The sequence below is a fragment of the Geotrypetes seraphini genome, chromosome 2 (assembly GCF_902459505.1).
Source record: "Geotrypetes seraphini chromosome 2, aGeoSer1.1, whole genome shotgun sequence".
Lineage (NCBI taxonomy): Eukaryota > Metazoa > Chordata > Amphibia > Gymnophiona > Dermophiidae > Geotrypetes > Geotrypetes seraphini.
Window position 1 is genome coordinate 378371060 of NC_047085.1, and position 16258 is coordinate 378387317.

General features: G+C 45.3%; 1 protein-coding gene across 1 annotated transcript in view; it reads left to right on the forward strand.

Annotated features, from left to right (window-relative positions):
- LOC117353985 (dynein heavy chain 5, axonemal-like) overlaps positions 1 to 16258 on the forward strand; it is a 629516-nt gene that overhangs the window by 246214 nt on the left and 367044 nt on the right. The window contains exon 43 of the mRNA XM_033930650.1: positions 4696 to 4883. Coding sequence (XP_033786541.1) covers positions 4696 to 4883 — 188 coding nt within the window. The remainder of the gene's footprint in view (positions 1 to 4695; positions 4884 to 16258) is intronic.

The window sequence follows — 16258 nt, forward strand, 5'->3', positions numbered from 1 at the left end:
CGACCCCCCACCAAGTATGATCGGGCCAGGCGACTCCCCTCTACCCCCCACACCCCACTACAATACGGGCAGGAGGGATTCTAGGCCCTCCTACCCTCGACGCAACCCCCTCCCCCAACGATCGCCCCCCCCAGAACCCCCAATCGCCCCCCGCTGACCCACGACCCCCCCCGGCCGACCCCATGACCCACCCCCACCCCCTTCCCCGTAACTTTTCTAAGTTGGCCGGACAGACAGGTGCCAAACCCGCCCGTCCGGCAGGCAGCCGACTCTAGAATGGGCCCAGATTGGCCCAGCTGTCCCAAAGCTCCGCCCACAGGTGGAGCCTAAGGCACCTGGGCCAATCAGAATAGACCCGGGAGCCTTAGGCCACACCTGTGGGTGGGGCTTTGGGACGGCTGGGCCAACCAAGCCCATTCTGGAGTCGGCTGCCTGCCGGACGGGCGGGTTTGGCACCCATCTGTCCGGCCAACTTATAAAAGGTACGGAGAAGGGGGGTGGGGGTGGGGGGGGTTGTGGGGTCGACCGGGGGGGTCTCGGGTCGGCGGGGGGGGGTGATCGGGTGTTCTGGGGGGGCGATCATTGGGGGGAGGGGGGTTGCATCGAGGGCAGGAGGGCCTGGGATCCCTCCTGCCCGTATTGTAGTGGGGGGTGGAGGGTAGGGGGTCGCTGGTGCCAGGAAAGTATGGGCTCCCTCCTGGCCCGATCGTACTCGTGGGGGGGTTCGCCGAGGCCAGGAGGGTTTGGGCTCCCTCCTGGCCCGATCGTACTCGGGGGAGAGGTCGCCGGGGCCAGGAGAGCCTGGGCTCTCTCCTGGCCCACTGTTAATTGCGAGGTGGGTGATGGATCGCGGCAGGAGAGATGTCTCATCTCCCCTACTGCAATGCCATCACTCCTCTATCGGAACTGCCGCGACCTGTGGCAGTTCGGGTAGAGGAGTGATGGCATCACAGTAGGGGAGATGAGGCATCTCTCCTGCCGCGATGGTTGCAGTGGGTAGGTTGCCGGGCCGCTGAGGCCCCTTTTTCGGCACTTAGACCTGGTTTTACTACGTCTAAGTCAAAAAGGTCTAAGTGCCGACTAGGTAAATGTTTTGGTTATACCTGTTGTATGCCTAGGTGTAGGTCGGCCCACCTCCCGCCCACTGCCCGCCCTTTCCCCTCCTCTAAACACATCTCTTTTCTCTCTGTGCGTCTAGAGGCAGGAGAAAGGCCTAAGCTGTTTTTAGATACGTCTAAAAACCAGCTTTTGTTATGGGTACTTGGACGATCAGGCTTTTTGATCGTCCAAGTAGCCATTTAGGACACTTTTTAGACGTGTTTTTTTATTATTATTAACCCCCTACTATCTAAATCATAAAGACCTCAACAACTTGATCAAAGATCTTGGTCTCAGCAAGTCCAGTGCCAAGTTTTGACATCTAGACCCAAAACAGTGGAAATTGTTGGATGAAAGTGTGCAAGTCACAGATCAGAAGAAGCGTCACCAAGCTTTTTACACCTTCACCCATCAAGAGGTGCTCTGCTTCTGCCACAATATTATCTGTTTGTTTGAGGCAATTGGAATCGCCTGTAACTCAAAAGAGTGGCATCTCTTCATTGATAGCTCATCCAGGAGTATCAAAGCCATGCTGCTCCAACAGGAACAAGTACCCGAAGTATGATGAGTACATCCGGGAGGTCATCAGAGACTTCAAAATGGCAGCATTCCTAATGGATTTCCAAGACGGTTTTACCAGTTTCCTTGCTATCTCTGCCTTTGGGACAGCAGGAACATAAAGATGCACTAACAAAGGCGGGACTGACCACAGCAGACTGAGTTCTCTGTGAGGAGAAACATCAAATGGGAACCACTGGTGGACCCCTGGAAGGTGCTGATGCCACCACTTGACATCAAATTGGGCCTAATGAAACAATTTGGCAGAGCTCTAGATTAGAGAATGACATGGGGATAAATTTGTCCCCATCTCCACAGGATATATCTCCTTCTCCATCCCCATCCCTTCCCTGCGAGTTCTGCCCTATCCATGCAAGCTCAGGGCATGTAGTTTCTGCCATCATATTTTTATGTTTCTATCAGGCACATGGTGTAGTGGTGGAGTGCCAGGCCTGAGCTAAATCCTCCCAGAATGTGGGGGTCTTGTAGGAAGAGGATTTAGTTGCAATGCTGTAGCCGTGCCTGTTGAATCCTCTGCTCTGGGGCTGGATGAGAGGCCCTGGATATCCTCAACATATTGGGGAGGGGGGGGGCAGCTGGCTAACCAGCTAATTGACAGGCACCACCAGGACTCCTGAGCTCCAAATCCCTGACTTTGTTATACAGCTCTTCCAGGCATTGGAGGCTCAAGTGGTGGTGCAGTAGGGAAGAGGAGACCTAAGAAGGACTGGACTGCTCATGGGCAGCACTAAAGACGCGCTGCTTCAGATGCCTCGGTGCTTCTCTCTACTTGGTCCCATGCACAGGAAGTTGCATAAAAATGGTGGAATCAAGCAAAGAGAAGTACCAGAGCAGCTAGAAACATCACATCTTTAGTGCTGCCTCTGATACATTTTTTCCAGCAATGCGAGGGAGGAAGGGATGCATTGGAGCCGGAGAGATGAGGGAATGGAGGAAGAGAGACACGTAAGAAAAAGTGAGAGCTGCCAGATTGTGGGGCAGGCTTTTGAATGCTGGTTTTAAGGGTTTGTCGGCAGCCAGCATGGCCTTTTCTTGACTCCTAACACAGGCTGCTATGCCAAAACACGGCCATATTGAGTCCTGAGTTCTCTTCACATTTCATGTCTTTCTGAATGAGACTATTCAATAAATTTGTCTGCTAATTGGAAAGCTTCTACCCTTCACCTCACATTTTGTATCTGTGTGGTACTCCCATGAGGCTGATATCTCCTTTTCATACTTTTTTGGTATTCTTCATCATTGCATCTAATGAACTTCTAACTCCATCAGAATCTGCTTCAGCCCTTCTGTCTAGTGTTTTTGATAGTGGGGATTTAACAAAGATTTGCTATGACTTTTCGTTCATGGTAACTAGTGATCCTCCCCACCCCCCCACACACACACATTTTACCCCACAAACAATCCCTAGTCTGACATCATAATCATCAATCTGAGGGGATTTGGATTAAAGCCCTCTTTGATTTGAGAATTAAGAGTCTGGTCCATATTTCCCTACATGTGAGTAAATTGGATCATGTGTGTATAGTTTCAAGGTTGCGTGGGTTGTAATTGAGTTGGGTATGTGTCAGGAACAGGACAGACTAAGAGTGCTGGAGTGGGGTCTGAGTGGTAGGGTAGATGAGCCTGATTGGGGGGTAGGGGGGGAGCGTTACAAGGGGCTGTATAGCTCTGAGTATTGGATGTAGGAGGATGAGTTAAAGTAAGAAATGGTGAGGATGTGAGTACAGTGGGTACTTGGGGTTCACAGGAGAGTATTGATGTCTCAATCCATCCCTTCCCTCCCCTCACCTTTCCACTCTCATTTAACCCCTCCTTCCTTCCCCTTTCTGTTCTTTACCCCATCTCAATCAAATTCACCTCTCATCTCTTTTCTTCTTTCCTTTTCTTTTCTTTCTATAGGTAATCTAACCAGTTCTTGAAGTTGTGCTGCCATAGATTTCAGCTGCATTTATTTATAGTGAGGGTTCATTTAAGACATTTTAATCTGTACTGAAAACATATTTTGCATTTCATGTGGAAGGAGGGAAGGTTTAGAATGTTTTCCAACTGCTGCTTATATAGAATGTGCATTGTATCCTTTAGGTATGGTTTGTTTAATTTTGCTTGTTGCTTTTGAATGGTTATGTTTCTTTCCTATCAATACAATGGGATAATGTTCTTAATTTGTTGTATTATTTTGCTCTGTAAACCTCTGTGATGTATTATTTGAAGATGATAGCCATGGGAACTGGAATAGTTGTCGGTTGAACGTTATTTTACTTAATTCTATCTTTAATTTATTTTTTCATTACTTGTTTGATTATTCATTTCCATCGACATCTCTTTTTTTTTTTTTTCATAAATTATTTCTTGAGGTACTGTAGTTAGATTGTGAGCCTTTGGGACAGTTAGGGAATTTCCAAGTACCTTATCTTATGTATTTATTGCTATTCATTGTATCTTTTAATTTCATCATTTTTGTAAACCGCTTAGAAACCTCACGGTTATTAGCGGTATATAAGAATTAAATTAAATTAAATTAAATTAAAATTATAAGCCTAGTGGTATAGAAAATTTTATTAAGCTACAAATTATATTCAGGTGGCAGTTTGTGACAATTTTCACTGCCTCTTTCACTTGGGTCACCACTGGCTTTGCTTTATCTTCAGCTGCTCAGAGGAAAAAGGGTAAGAATCCCCCATTGGCTCTTTTACTTGTACCACTGGATTTTGCCTCACCTTGACCTTGCTGGCTTCTGTTGCTGCCTCTTATTTTGTTGCCCTGCTGCAGACAACATACATATTAACAGACAAACAGACCAAGCCTCAACAAAAGGCACTGTTTTACAGGACTCGCTTAAATAGTACTCTAGGTTTGAATAAAGCCTAGGTAAAGAATCAAAGCATTTTCCCCGAGTGTGACAGAGACTTTTGGTTCAGATGCTCCTTTGATTGTACTTTTGCTGCTGTGTAATAATAAATGCTCTGCTGAAGCTCTGATATACTTTACGGTTTCCATTCTTTTTCTTTTTCCAAATAGGCTTAGCCCAGTCTGGTGCATGGGGTTGCTTTGATGAATTCAATCGCATTGAATTGCCTGTTCTGTCAGTGGCTGCCCAGCAGATATATATAGTGCTTCAATGCAAGAAAAATAAGAAGACCCAATTTATCTTCACTGATGGAGATGTAGTAGACATGGACAGGGAATTTGGAATATTTCTGACTATGGTATGAATTATTTTTTTTGTAGTAGAGAAAAAAGCAGAATGTGAGCATCAAGCTGTGTCCTTTGTAGGGATGGGCAGTTATTAATGACAGAAAAAATTTCAGCCACATTTCTTTTATCATTTCCTGTTGTTAAATTAAAATGAGCAGAAAAAAATACAGCAGAACATGTTTTTCTTTAACCAACAACAGGCTGCCTGCCACTGCAAATGGTGGCCCTGATATAGCAAAGGCTACTATTCAGCCCACCATGCAGTTAGTATCAGCCATGGCTAAGATCCAGGCTTCTCCCCTAATAATCAAACCCCTTCATTCTAGCTGCTTCCTAGTTCAAGCCCCCTTAATCTAGGAACTTTCAGGCACAATCACCCAGATCAGGGCTCCCCCCTCATGATCCAGAGCCCCCTAGGCCTATCCAAATATTTGTGGTGATCTGCCCATGGCTGTTCCATATATAATAAGAGGTTGTGGCCATCATATTGGATTCAATATAAGGAGTGAATGGGAAATGGCGAGGGGTGATATCTGGTCTTTGGAGGGATGCAGGCAGAGGGACTATTTTATCTTGGGGGAGAGACTGGAAAGGAGTCCCAAAACAATATTGCTCCCATGAGAGGGCCTGGGCACTGACAAACTCAAGCCCCAGCACCAGCAGGGAGAAGAAGAAGGGACCAGCACAATATCCCTCCTCTCCCAACCAGAGCAGCTGACCATGCGGCTGTGTGATGTCCCTCCCATCCTATCTTCAGGCCTCTTCAATTGGCTCTTAAAGGGCCACCTCACAGGCAGGCCTGTCCTGCTGAACTGCACCAAAGGGCCCTTTGTGTGGCCCTTTGTGTGAACCAAGAAGACAGTGACAGGCGGACCTGTCCCACCGAAGGACCACGCCAAAGGGCCCTTTTTGTGGCCCTTCATGTGGACCAAGAGGACAGTGAGTAAAAGAAACAACTTTAGATGTATTTTCAAATCCTGTGTGTATTAGAATTATTGCTTAGGGTATTCTGTTTTTAAGATTGTAACCTTATAATCATAGAGTTTACTAAAGCAGTTACTAGCAGGGTGTGATAGTAATGAGTGCCAGAAGTATACTGTATTAAAAAAAACTGTTACCATGTAGTAATAGAACATTCTGGATCAGTCACTTTTGTACCATTGCATACCACATAAGCCTCTTTATCACTCTAGTCGACCATCCCTCTCTTGCGTTTCTCCTCTCACGCTTGAGCCAACCTTGTTAGTGAGAATGTAGTGGAGGAGATTCTTCTTCTTCTATCTATGCATCATCCACTTCTGGAACACCAAGAGCAATGACATCTAGCCTATCCCAGTAAGGTATACCCCCTGGAGACTCATAACTTACACCAAACCTTTACCTCACTATCAGAACCTGATTAATTGCTATGATCTAGGCCTTTGACCTATCCCAATAATAATTGGACATAGGAAAAGACACAGGGGACATGACTCCGATAAGGGCAGGAAGAGTAGACTACTCAAATATATCCTCTATCTTCCTGCTGAGACCAACTGTGAGGCTGTCCCAGTCCCTATATCAATATCTGGTCCATTTGGAAAAAGCAACCTTGGTGAAAGACTGGCTCACAACTGAACAACTGGGTTGTCTGTTTCTGATAGAAACTTGGCTTCCATCCCCAAACAACCCTCTAATTAGAGAATTTTTGCCGCCCCCCCCCCCCTCTGGCCCCCCCAGGGTATATAAAGCAATTTCCTTATGCAGGCAACACAAGAGAGGAGGAGGGCTGTCCATTATGATCAAAGACTCTTGAATTCACAATCCTCGACTTCAAACAAATGGACAACCTAGAAATTCTATTATGCTAACTCAAGAACAATACTCTGAAAGACCTCCCTCACTTGCATCCTATACTATGATGCCCCTGGGAAGTGGACAGAGGCCCAACATGACTTCTCAGACTTTGTACTTAGAAATTCATTAACCTCCCCCTACTGTCTTCTGTTAGAAGACATTAATTTACACCTGGAGCTCACACACCCCCAGGCCATTAGGGACCTCTTCAATTTTCTACTGTCCCTCAGATACTCCATTCCCATACCTTCACCCAAACACCAAAAGGGTAATCATCTAGACCTTGTTACCACCCTGGAAATCAACTCAATACACCCCAATATAGCTCTGCAAGAGGGGGAATGGTTTTCCTCACTATGGTCTGACAACTTCATGTTCAGGCATCATCTGCTACGGCAAGAAGCCAAACATGAACCCAAACCAATAAAAACCTATGTCACAAGGAGTCATATTGAAGTCCCCTCCTTCTGGTCTAAATTCAAAAACTTTGAAAAATTCTCAGACCCAATAGAAATCTATGCAACCTGGTACAAAATCAATGCCAACATCTATGACAGACTCACCCTCAAGACTCTGTGGAAAAGATGGATTCGTGAGTCTGACAAATGGTTTGATGAGGAGCTTTGCAACTTAAAATGCACAGTCTGTTGTCTGGAGAGGGCATGGCACAAAGACAAAACACAAGTCAATAAGAAATACTGGAACAAACAAGTACAAAAATACAAATAATTGCTCAAATGCTTGTGCTACAACCCTACTATTTCCAGCTGGTGGGCAGCCGCCTTATTAACAACAAGGAACTCTTCAGAATAGTATCAAAATTAACCATCACTAAACTAGTCTGTGCCCCCCAGGATGACCCCCCCCCCAACTTGAACTCACCGATTACTTTTGTTCAAAGATCCAGATGCTCTGTAACAAGCTTAGCCCTACTGACATTCCAGAAGACTACCCATGTGAAATTGTTCCTCAGAACACAGCAAACTTACATCTGGGAAATGTTTGCTCCTCTGGATCTGAGCCTGTTCCAGAAGCTCTTCACCAAATACAGTACATGCATGCACTATGTCCATTAGACATCTGCCCACATGAGACCATGCGCCTCGCTCCACCAACCTTTCAGCGTTTAGTCTTCAGCTGGACTTAGACAATGCTTAACAATGGCAAATTCCCAGAGACCAAAGGGCATATCATTATAACACCCATTACTAAGAATAGCAAGAACCAATCTCATCAGTTGCTAATTACTACCCCAACTCCTCCATCAGTGGTGTAGTAAGGGTGTGTGTGAGGGCACAGTCCACCCCGGGGGCTGTTTTGCTAAGGGCATGGCACCCCTCCTTCCCCGCTCCTCTCCTTGCCACATGTGCCCCTTGCCTTCCCCATACCTTTTTACTTCCCCGGCACAAGGTTGCTGCTTGTTTCTGCATTGGTGCTGTCTCTGATATTACTTCCGGGACCTGTTACTAGGAAGTGACGTCAAAGGGCAAGCCGACACCAAAGTGGGCATGCTGCTCACACCAGAGAAGTTAAAAAGGTACAGGAAAGGGAAGGGGGTGCGCATGTGGTGAGAGGGGAGCTGGGAAGAGGGCAGGGAAGGGGCACTGTTCACTCTTTTTTGATAATGTGGCCTCCAAAACTGAACACAGTACTCCAGATGAGGTCTCACCATGGACCTGTACAACGGCATTATGACTTCAGGCTTTTGGCTGACAAAACTTCTTCGGATGCAACCCAGCATTTGTTTAGCCTTGGCCGAAGCTTTCTCCACCTGAGTGGCCGTCTTCATATCTTCGCTAATGATTACACCCAGGTCCTATTCTTCGACAGTTCTTGTTAAGGTTTTCCCGTTCAGGGTGTATGTTCTGCTGGGGTTACCACTACCAAGGTGCATAACCTTACACTTTTTGGCATTAAAGCTCAGTTGCCAAGTTTTAGACCATTGTTCCAGTAAAAGTAGGTCCTGCCTCATAGTGTCAGGCACGGTTGCGCTGTCAACCACGTTGCATAGCTTAGCATCATCGGCGAATAGTGTAATTTTACCTCGAAGTCCCTGAGGCAGGTCCCGTACAAAGATATTAAACAGTATCGGACCCAAGACCGAGCCCTGCGGCACGCCACTGGTCACAGCTGACGTTTCTGAGGGGGTACCATTTACCACCACCCTCTGAAGTCTACCACTGAGCCAGTCTTTAACCCATTCAGTCAAAGTTTCTCCTAATCCCATCACTTTCATCTTGTTTAATAACCTACGGTGTGGGACACTATCAAAAGTCTTACTGAAGTCTAAATACACGATATCCAAGGATTCCCCCCTGTCCAGTTGTTTCGTTACCCAGTCAAAGAAGCTTATCAGTTTGGATTGACAAGACATTCTCTTCCATAAGGGTCCCTCAGCTTCTCGTCATCCAGAAACATATCCAATCTGTTTTTAATCAACGTTTCCATAAGTTTATATTGATGTGAGACTCACCGGTCTGTAATTTTCAGCCTCTGACCTGCATCCCTTTTTGTGGAGTGGAATGACGTTAGCAGTTTTCCAGTCCAAGGGGACTTTTCACTTGTTTAGGGAAAAATTGAAAAGCGCAGATAACGGCTCTGCCAGGACATCTCTCAGTTTCCGAAGTACTCTGGGGTGCAGATTATATGGCCCCATTGCTTTGCTCACTTTTAGCCTCGATAGCTCATGGTATACATTGCTCGTGGTAAATTCAAAATCCCAGAACGGGTCCTCCGAGCACTCCCTTGTTTGCGGCTGCGGTCCGGATCCCGTCGCCTCACAGGTAAAGACCAAGAAGAAGTATCCATTGAGTAGTTCGGCTTTGTCTGAGTTCGAGTCTACAGAATTACCATCAGGTTTCCTTATGCGCACAATCCCGTCTGTATTCCTTTTTCTGTCGCTAACATACCTGAAAAAGGATTTATCCCCTTTGTTTACATGCCTAGCCATATTCTCTTCCATCCGGAGTTTGGCATTCCTGACTGCTGTTTTAACAGCTCTAGATTTCTCCAGATAGGCTTTTTTAGCTTCTTTAGCTTCCGGTCGTTGTTTGTAGGATACAAATGCTCTTTTCTTCTGCTTAACTAGTTCCAAGATCTCCGCGGAGAACCATTAGGGTCTGTTATTTCTCCGTCGTTTGCTCACAGTCTTTATGTAGAGGTTGGTTGCTTTCTGCAGGGTAGATTTCAGAGCCGACCACATTACCTCCACACTGTCCGTTGTGTCCCGGTTTTGCAGTGCCTCATAGACATAATCTTCCATGCACTGGAAGTTAGCTCCCTTAAAGTTAAAGACCTTTGTCGATGTATTTGACCTAGTGACTCCCTTCCTGAGGTGAAACCACACAATGTTGTGGTCCCTGGAGGCCAAAGCCTCACCTACCAAAACCTTTGTGACACTGTCAGGGCTGCCATCAGGGCAGTACTACCAGTCCTGCATTCAGGGGCCCGGAGCTGACAGGGGGCCCGGGCCAGTAGCGTACCTGGGGGGGGGGGGGCGGTGCACCCCAGGTGCACAGCAGAGAGAGCTGAACGGGGACGATGGGGGACCCGCGGGGTTAAATATAACTCGAGCCGCGAGGCTCGTCTTCTACTCCGACTGCCCTGCTGCTCACACAGGCGATAGGAAGTCTTCCCCGACGTCAGCGCTGATGTCGGAGGGCGGGCTTAAGCAAAGCCCGCCCTCCGACGTCAGCGCTGAAGTCGGGGAAGACTTCTGGTCGGCTATGTGTGCGCGGCGGGACAGGCAGGAAATAGAAGACAAGCCTAAGCGGCTCGAGCTACATTTTGCTGAGAAAGTTGCTAAGATGGGCTGGGAGGCAAACGGGGAACACAAAAGGGGGAGGGAGTGCGTTTTGGACACAAGGCATGAACTTGGGAGAGAGGGAAAGAGATGCTGAGGTGGGGGATGGAATGGGTTTTTGGACACAGAAGGCATGGACTTGGGAGAGAGGAAGGGAGGGAAAGAGATGGTTGTGTACACGGGGAATAGAAGAAAGGAGAATTTTTGGTCATAGGGAGGGAGGGAGGTTCAGACAGTGGCATACCAAGGTGGGGGTGGGGGCAGTCTGCCCCGGGTTTACGCCCCAAGGGGATGCACAGCTGGCCACCCTCCAGTGTTCTCCCTAGGCTGGCAAACTGCGTCTCTTTAGCCACTTGAGTGCCACCGCTGCCATTGGGAACAGGCCGGTGCCAAGTTCTCCCTGCTTTTCCCTGTGGGGCCGACCAACTCTCGCCACCCGCGTCAATTCTGACATCGGAGAGGACGTTCTGGGCCAGCCAATCGCTGCCTGGCTGGCCCAGAACGTCCTCTCCGACATTAGAATTGACGTCGAGTGGTGAGAGTTGGTCGGCCCCTCGGGGAATAGAAGCAGGGCGAACTCGGCACCGGCCTGTTCCCGATAGCGGCAGTGGCAGCCTATTCCCCAGTGGCGGTGGCAGCATTTTCCCAATGGTGGTGGCATAGGGGAGGGCAAGGAGAAAGAAAGAAAGGGGGGGACAGGGAGCCAGAAAAAAAAGAAAAGAAAGGGGGCTGGGTGAAACAAAGAAAAATGGGGCACGGAGAGAGAGAGAAAGACAGACATACAGAATGAAAGGGGGTATGGAGAGAGAGAAAAAGAAAGAAGGGGGCAGGGTGAAACAAAGAAAAAGTTTGGGTAGGGAATGAGGTCTGGAGGAGAGGAAGCATACAGGAGGCTGAAAGAAGGGAAGAAATATAGGATGCACAGTCAGAAGAATAAAGTGCAACCAGAGACTGATGAAATTACCAAAGGTAGGAAAATGATTTTATTTTCAATTTAGTGATCAAAATGTCTCCGTTTTGAGAATTTATATATGCTGTCTATATTTTGCACTATGGCCCCCTTTTACTAAACCGCAATAGCGTTTTTTAGTGCAGGGAGCCTATGAGCTTCAAGAGCAGCGTGGGGCATTCAGCGCAGGTCCCTGCGCTAAAAACCGCTGTCGCGGTTTAGTAAAAAGGGAAGGGGAATATTTGCCTATTTTTGTATAGTTGTTACTGAGGTGACATTGCATAAAGTCATCTGCCTTGACCTCTTTGAAAACCCGCGGAATATAAATGATAATTAACATTTTCTCTGCGTACAGCGTGCTTTGTGTTTTTAAAATTTTATTGTTGGTAGATCATTTTGACTTGGCCACAAAGGTAAGGGGGAGGGAGGGGAGCTGCTGAAAGAGTCTACCTTGACGTGGTTGCAGGCTTACAAATCTTTTGGTCAAAGAGTGCGGCGACAGAGAAAAGTATGTGTGCATTCGGCCCATGGAAGAAGGGGGGAGGGTCAGGGAGGGAAGGGGTGCTTGGGGGGCCCAATAGGATTGCTCAGTAAGGGGCCCAGAAATTTCTGATGGCGGCCCTGGACACTGTCACCATTGGTGAGCAACAGGTCCAGGATCGCCTGATCCCTGGTGGGCTCCAGTACCATATGTTTGAGGTGTGCTCCTCGTATGGAGGATAGTAGCTTCCTGCTGCCACTGGTCGTAGCGGAAAGTTTGTTCCAGTCTACATCAGTTTGGGGAAAGTAAAAATGCTGTTTCTGATAAGGTGGTGTTGCCTCACAAGACGTAAGAATATTAGAAGAGTTAAGAAATACTGCCTCTGATTGAATTAAGAATGCCAGAAGGATCAGGAATTACTGCTTCTGATGTAATTAAGGGTAACAGAAGAGTTAAAAATCACTGCTTCTGAATTTACATAATCACAGGAGAACTGTGGGGAACCTGTCCCAAGTAGTGCAAGCAGGTTGCAGGTTTCAGGACTTGAAATTTAAATTGAAAAGTTATTTTTTGTGTTTTGTTTGAACTTTATTAGTGAATAAAGCATGGTGGGCTAACAGGCTGTTTAGCCACCAATGAGAGTTTTTGTTTTGTATGTTTTGGAATTGCTCTACAATATAAGACCAGAAAATAGTCATCTTAAAGTTCACACTAAATACCTGTACTGGACCTTTTTATTTTAATGCAGAAATCCCTCTACCCCTCCATGCCTCATTCAACCACTCGGCTGAGGCTGTTTGTATTTGTATGCTCACCATTTATGTATGGTTTTTAGCTGATTTTTGTTAACCACATTGAATTTCACTGTGTATCGTGGTATAAAAATAAGTTATGATGATAAAAGTGGAGAACTCTTGAAGAAAATGAAAATTCCTGGAAACAATGTGGGAAATAACACAAAATGACAATTTTCCATCTGCCCTTTCTTAATTCTTTGAGTAGCTGAAATAATCTAACCAGGGCCGGATTTTCCTATAGGCTAACTATGCTTCAGCCTAGGGCCTCAAGATCAAGAGGGGCCTACATTCAAATTGTTAGCAAAATTAAAATTACACTATTCTAAAAACAGTGAACACTAAAACACTGAACTGAAAATAAGGAGAAATTCTACGCATATGACTAATAAACAAACATAAAAATGTATTGGCTAAGATCAACGCGTTTGGCTCATTGGGTCTGTTCGTTTGTATATACTAGATTGCACCAAAGTATAGTTCATACGTTCACTGATTGCTATGGCAAATATTGACGTGCCTTATGCTACTAAGCTCTGGTTTGTTCTTGCATAAATAAAGTGCAGATTGGTGTAGATTGGAACAGACAAACGAATAGACATTGATATCCCGATGTTCGGTTATATTCGTGTTACTTCGATAATATGAAACACGTGTTAATGTTATTAGAAAAGATTCTTATTTTAGGATTGCGTACACGATCCTTTGATTCTCGCCTTTTGAGTTCAGTGGGTTCAATACTTTAGTGAAGTGTTTATAGACTATTGAAAAAATTTTTTATGACAATATCTTCATTTCGCGGAATTCTAAGTAAGTTCTTAACATATATTTTAATTTGCATATTTTTTAATGTATATTACGTGCTTTATTTTATATTTTCATGATTATATCATAAATAATGAAATCATAGAGCGCGCATGCGCTGTTGAAATATCGTGAGTCCTGGTGGCGTGAGGTGTGCTTCTGTGTCACTCCTCAGGGCGCCTGCGCCAGCAACTCATCAAAATTCAGCCAGGGGTGGGGAATCCAAATTGCACACGTGCTCCAGCTCCGGATCGGATCCCGCTGCTCCTTTTGCCCCCGCCACCCCTTTCCCGGCTCCGGAGAGGAATCGGTCTCAGCCCCGGGTGGGGGCGCGCGCCGGTTCCCGGTCCGATCCTGCCTCCAGTTCAGGTTTTATCTGCTCCCCGGTTATCTCGGTTCCGCTTTGGGATCGGAATCGGCTCCGGCCGCAACGGGGCGCCGACTCGGCTTTTCCCTTTCTTTTTCTCGCCCTGGGAGGAGGATCGGGGAGGGAAAGACGTCAGTCCGGAAACAGCTGGGCAAAGCCCAGCCCCGTGGGGAGAGAGGCAAAACGTGGATCCGTCAGGACAGGGCGGCCCAGACAGGCATCAGGGATGGAGGGGTGGGGTGGGGTGTTTCAGTGGAAGGGGGGATGGGAGGCAGGCAGGCTGGCATCGGAGGGAGGTGGGGGGGTTCAATGGGAGGTGAAAGAACCTCATAAGTAGAATAGCCTAGGGCCTCTTTTCATCTAAATCCGGCCCTGGATCTAACAATATAATTATCTCTTTCTAATAGCACTATGTATTTATTTCTTATTAAAACATTTTTAATCCGTCTTTATCCAAGGCGGCTCACAAATTTCCATACATAATAAAATAAACATTCTAAAAGGAGACATACATCAATTAGAAGAAAATACAAAGTCACAATATTATATCATTGTGTCCTCGACAAGACTGCATGCAAACTAATTATCAAGTATTTACCACTCTTCAATTTAGTACACCGTTTTTCAATAAAAACATAACTCAAAAGATGTTTTATATTCACTTAAAGAAGGCTTGAACAAACAGATGGGCATCAGCTGGTAAAGGGCCTTGAGCACGTTTGACAGAACTATAACTAAATGCATGATCTAATATTTGCAGTCACTAAACTCTGTAAATATGACCTGAAAGTAATAGAACATCTGCACACAGGTGGCCTAGAGCTCCTGCTTTAACCACTGAAAGAACATATCAAGAACTAGGGGTCTGTTTTCCAGCAGTTCTACATTTACCAGTGACTGGTAAATCGATGGCATCTCTAGATAGATAGTATTTGAAGAGGCAATAGAGGAGGTAAGCCAGATATGGATGGGGGCAATCCAAAGTAACATTTCCACACATCAGACCACGGCATTACAACCTCTCTCCTTGCCCACATTTAAATTGCGCGTAGCTGTAGAAAGGATCGCACAAATATGCTCCAACAGTCTGTTATGCAGAAAGAAATATCCTAACCATTTTCAAACACCCAGCAAAACAACCATTATAATTTGATAGTGTCATTCAATGAATATTTCTGCATTGGAATGAAATCTAGAATCTGCACAGGATTTCATTTTGATAATTTTATCAGTACTCTTGTTAATATGGCAGGAAAATGCTTAATTTCCCTTATTTTATGACACATAGGCATTTATGTATCTTTGTAACATACTGGCACAAATCCAGAAGAATTTACACTTAGATTGAACATTGCATACCTTACTTACGAAGGGGTGCTGAAAAGTTCTCAACCCAATCAACCAACTTCCTAAATTGTATTATGCCACTGTAGCTGAAGAGTGTGTTACCTTATTTTTTTAAGTGCCAGTTTGCAGAAATGAAATCTGTGTTTTGACATTGTTTCAAATCACTTATTGAATCGTATCCACACCATTCCCGTCTTGGTTGGGCTGAGAACTTTTCAGCACCTCCTCGTATAAAATATGAGTAAATTACAACTCTGCCAACTCTTAGCCCCTGAGCACATCTACTGTATAAGTACTTTTTAGCACACACTACACATTTAGGAATGATGTAATTTTACAAAAGTGCATGTACATGTGGAAATCAGCAATTTATGCATGAAAACAGTTTATAAAATGACATTTATAGTGGTGCTCAGTATATCTATTAGTTTAAATGACATAGCCAGCATTTAAATTAAAACACTGACTGCCACTGCTAAACATTAACCCACTAATGTGTAAGTGAGAAATAATACTGTATATCCTAATGTGAGATAATCACACAAATTGAATGCCTCAACCCATGATTTTAATTGTCATGGAAGTGGGGTAATTTTTGAAAGCATTGCTCATGAGAGTGGTATTCTGATTGTGGTTCTGCCTTTCTTCTCGGCTATCCTGTCTGTAAGCTGTTACACTGTCGACCTTCACTTTCACCCTGAAATACACAGATCTGAGTATTCATAAACCAAAGAGACAGTGTGATGAATAAATCAGCATTTCTGTTGCTTTTCAACAACTTGCTTGAGAAATTGAGAAATCTTTTTATTTTTGTGAAGGCCATGTAATGGATAACTTTCAAACAATGCCCAAAGATGCAAAGTATGTGGTTAGTTTTTATTCACAGACTTTACATAAATTTTGAAAGGAAATATTTCCCTTTGAAAATTAACACAGGAAAAGTATATATAGAAATCTACTCCTGCTCTTTATGCAGTATTTATGCCTTGTAAATTTATGCACATAT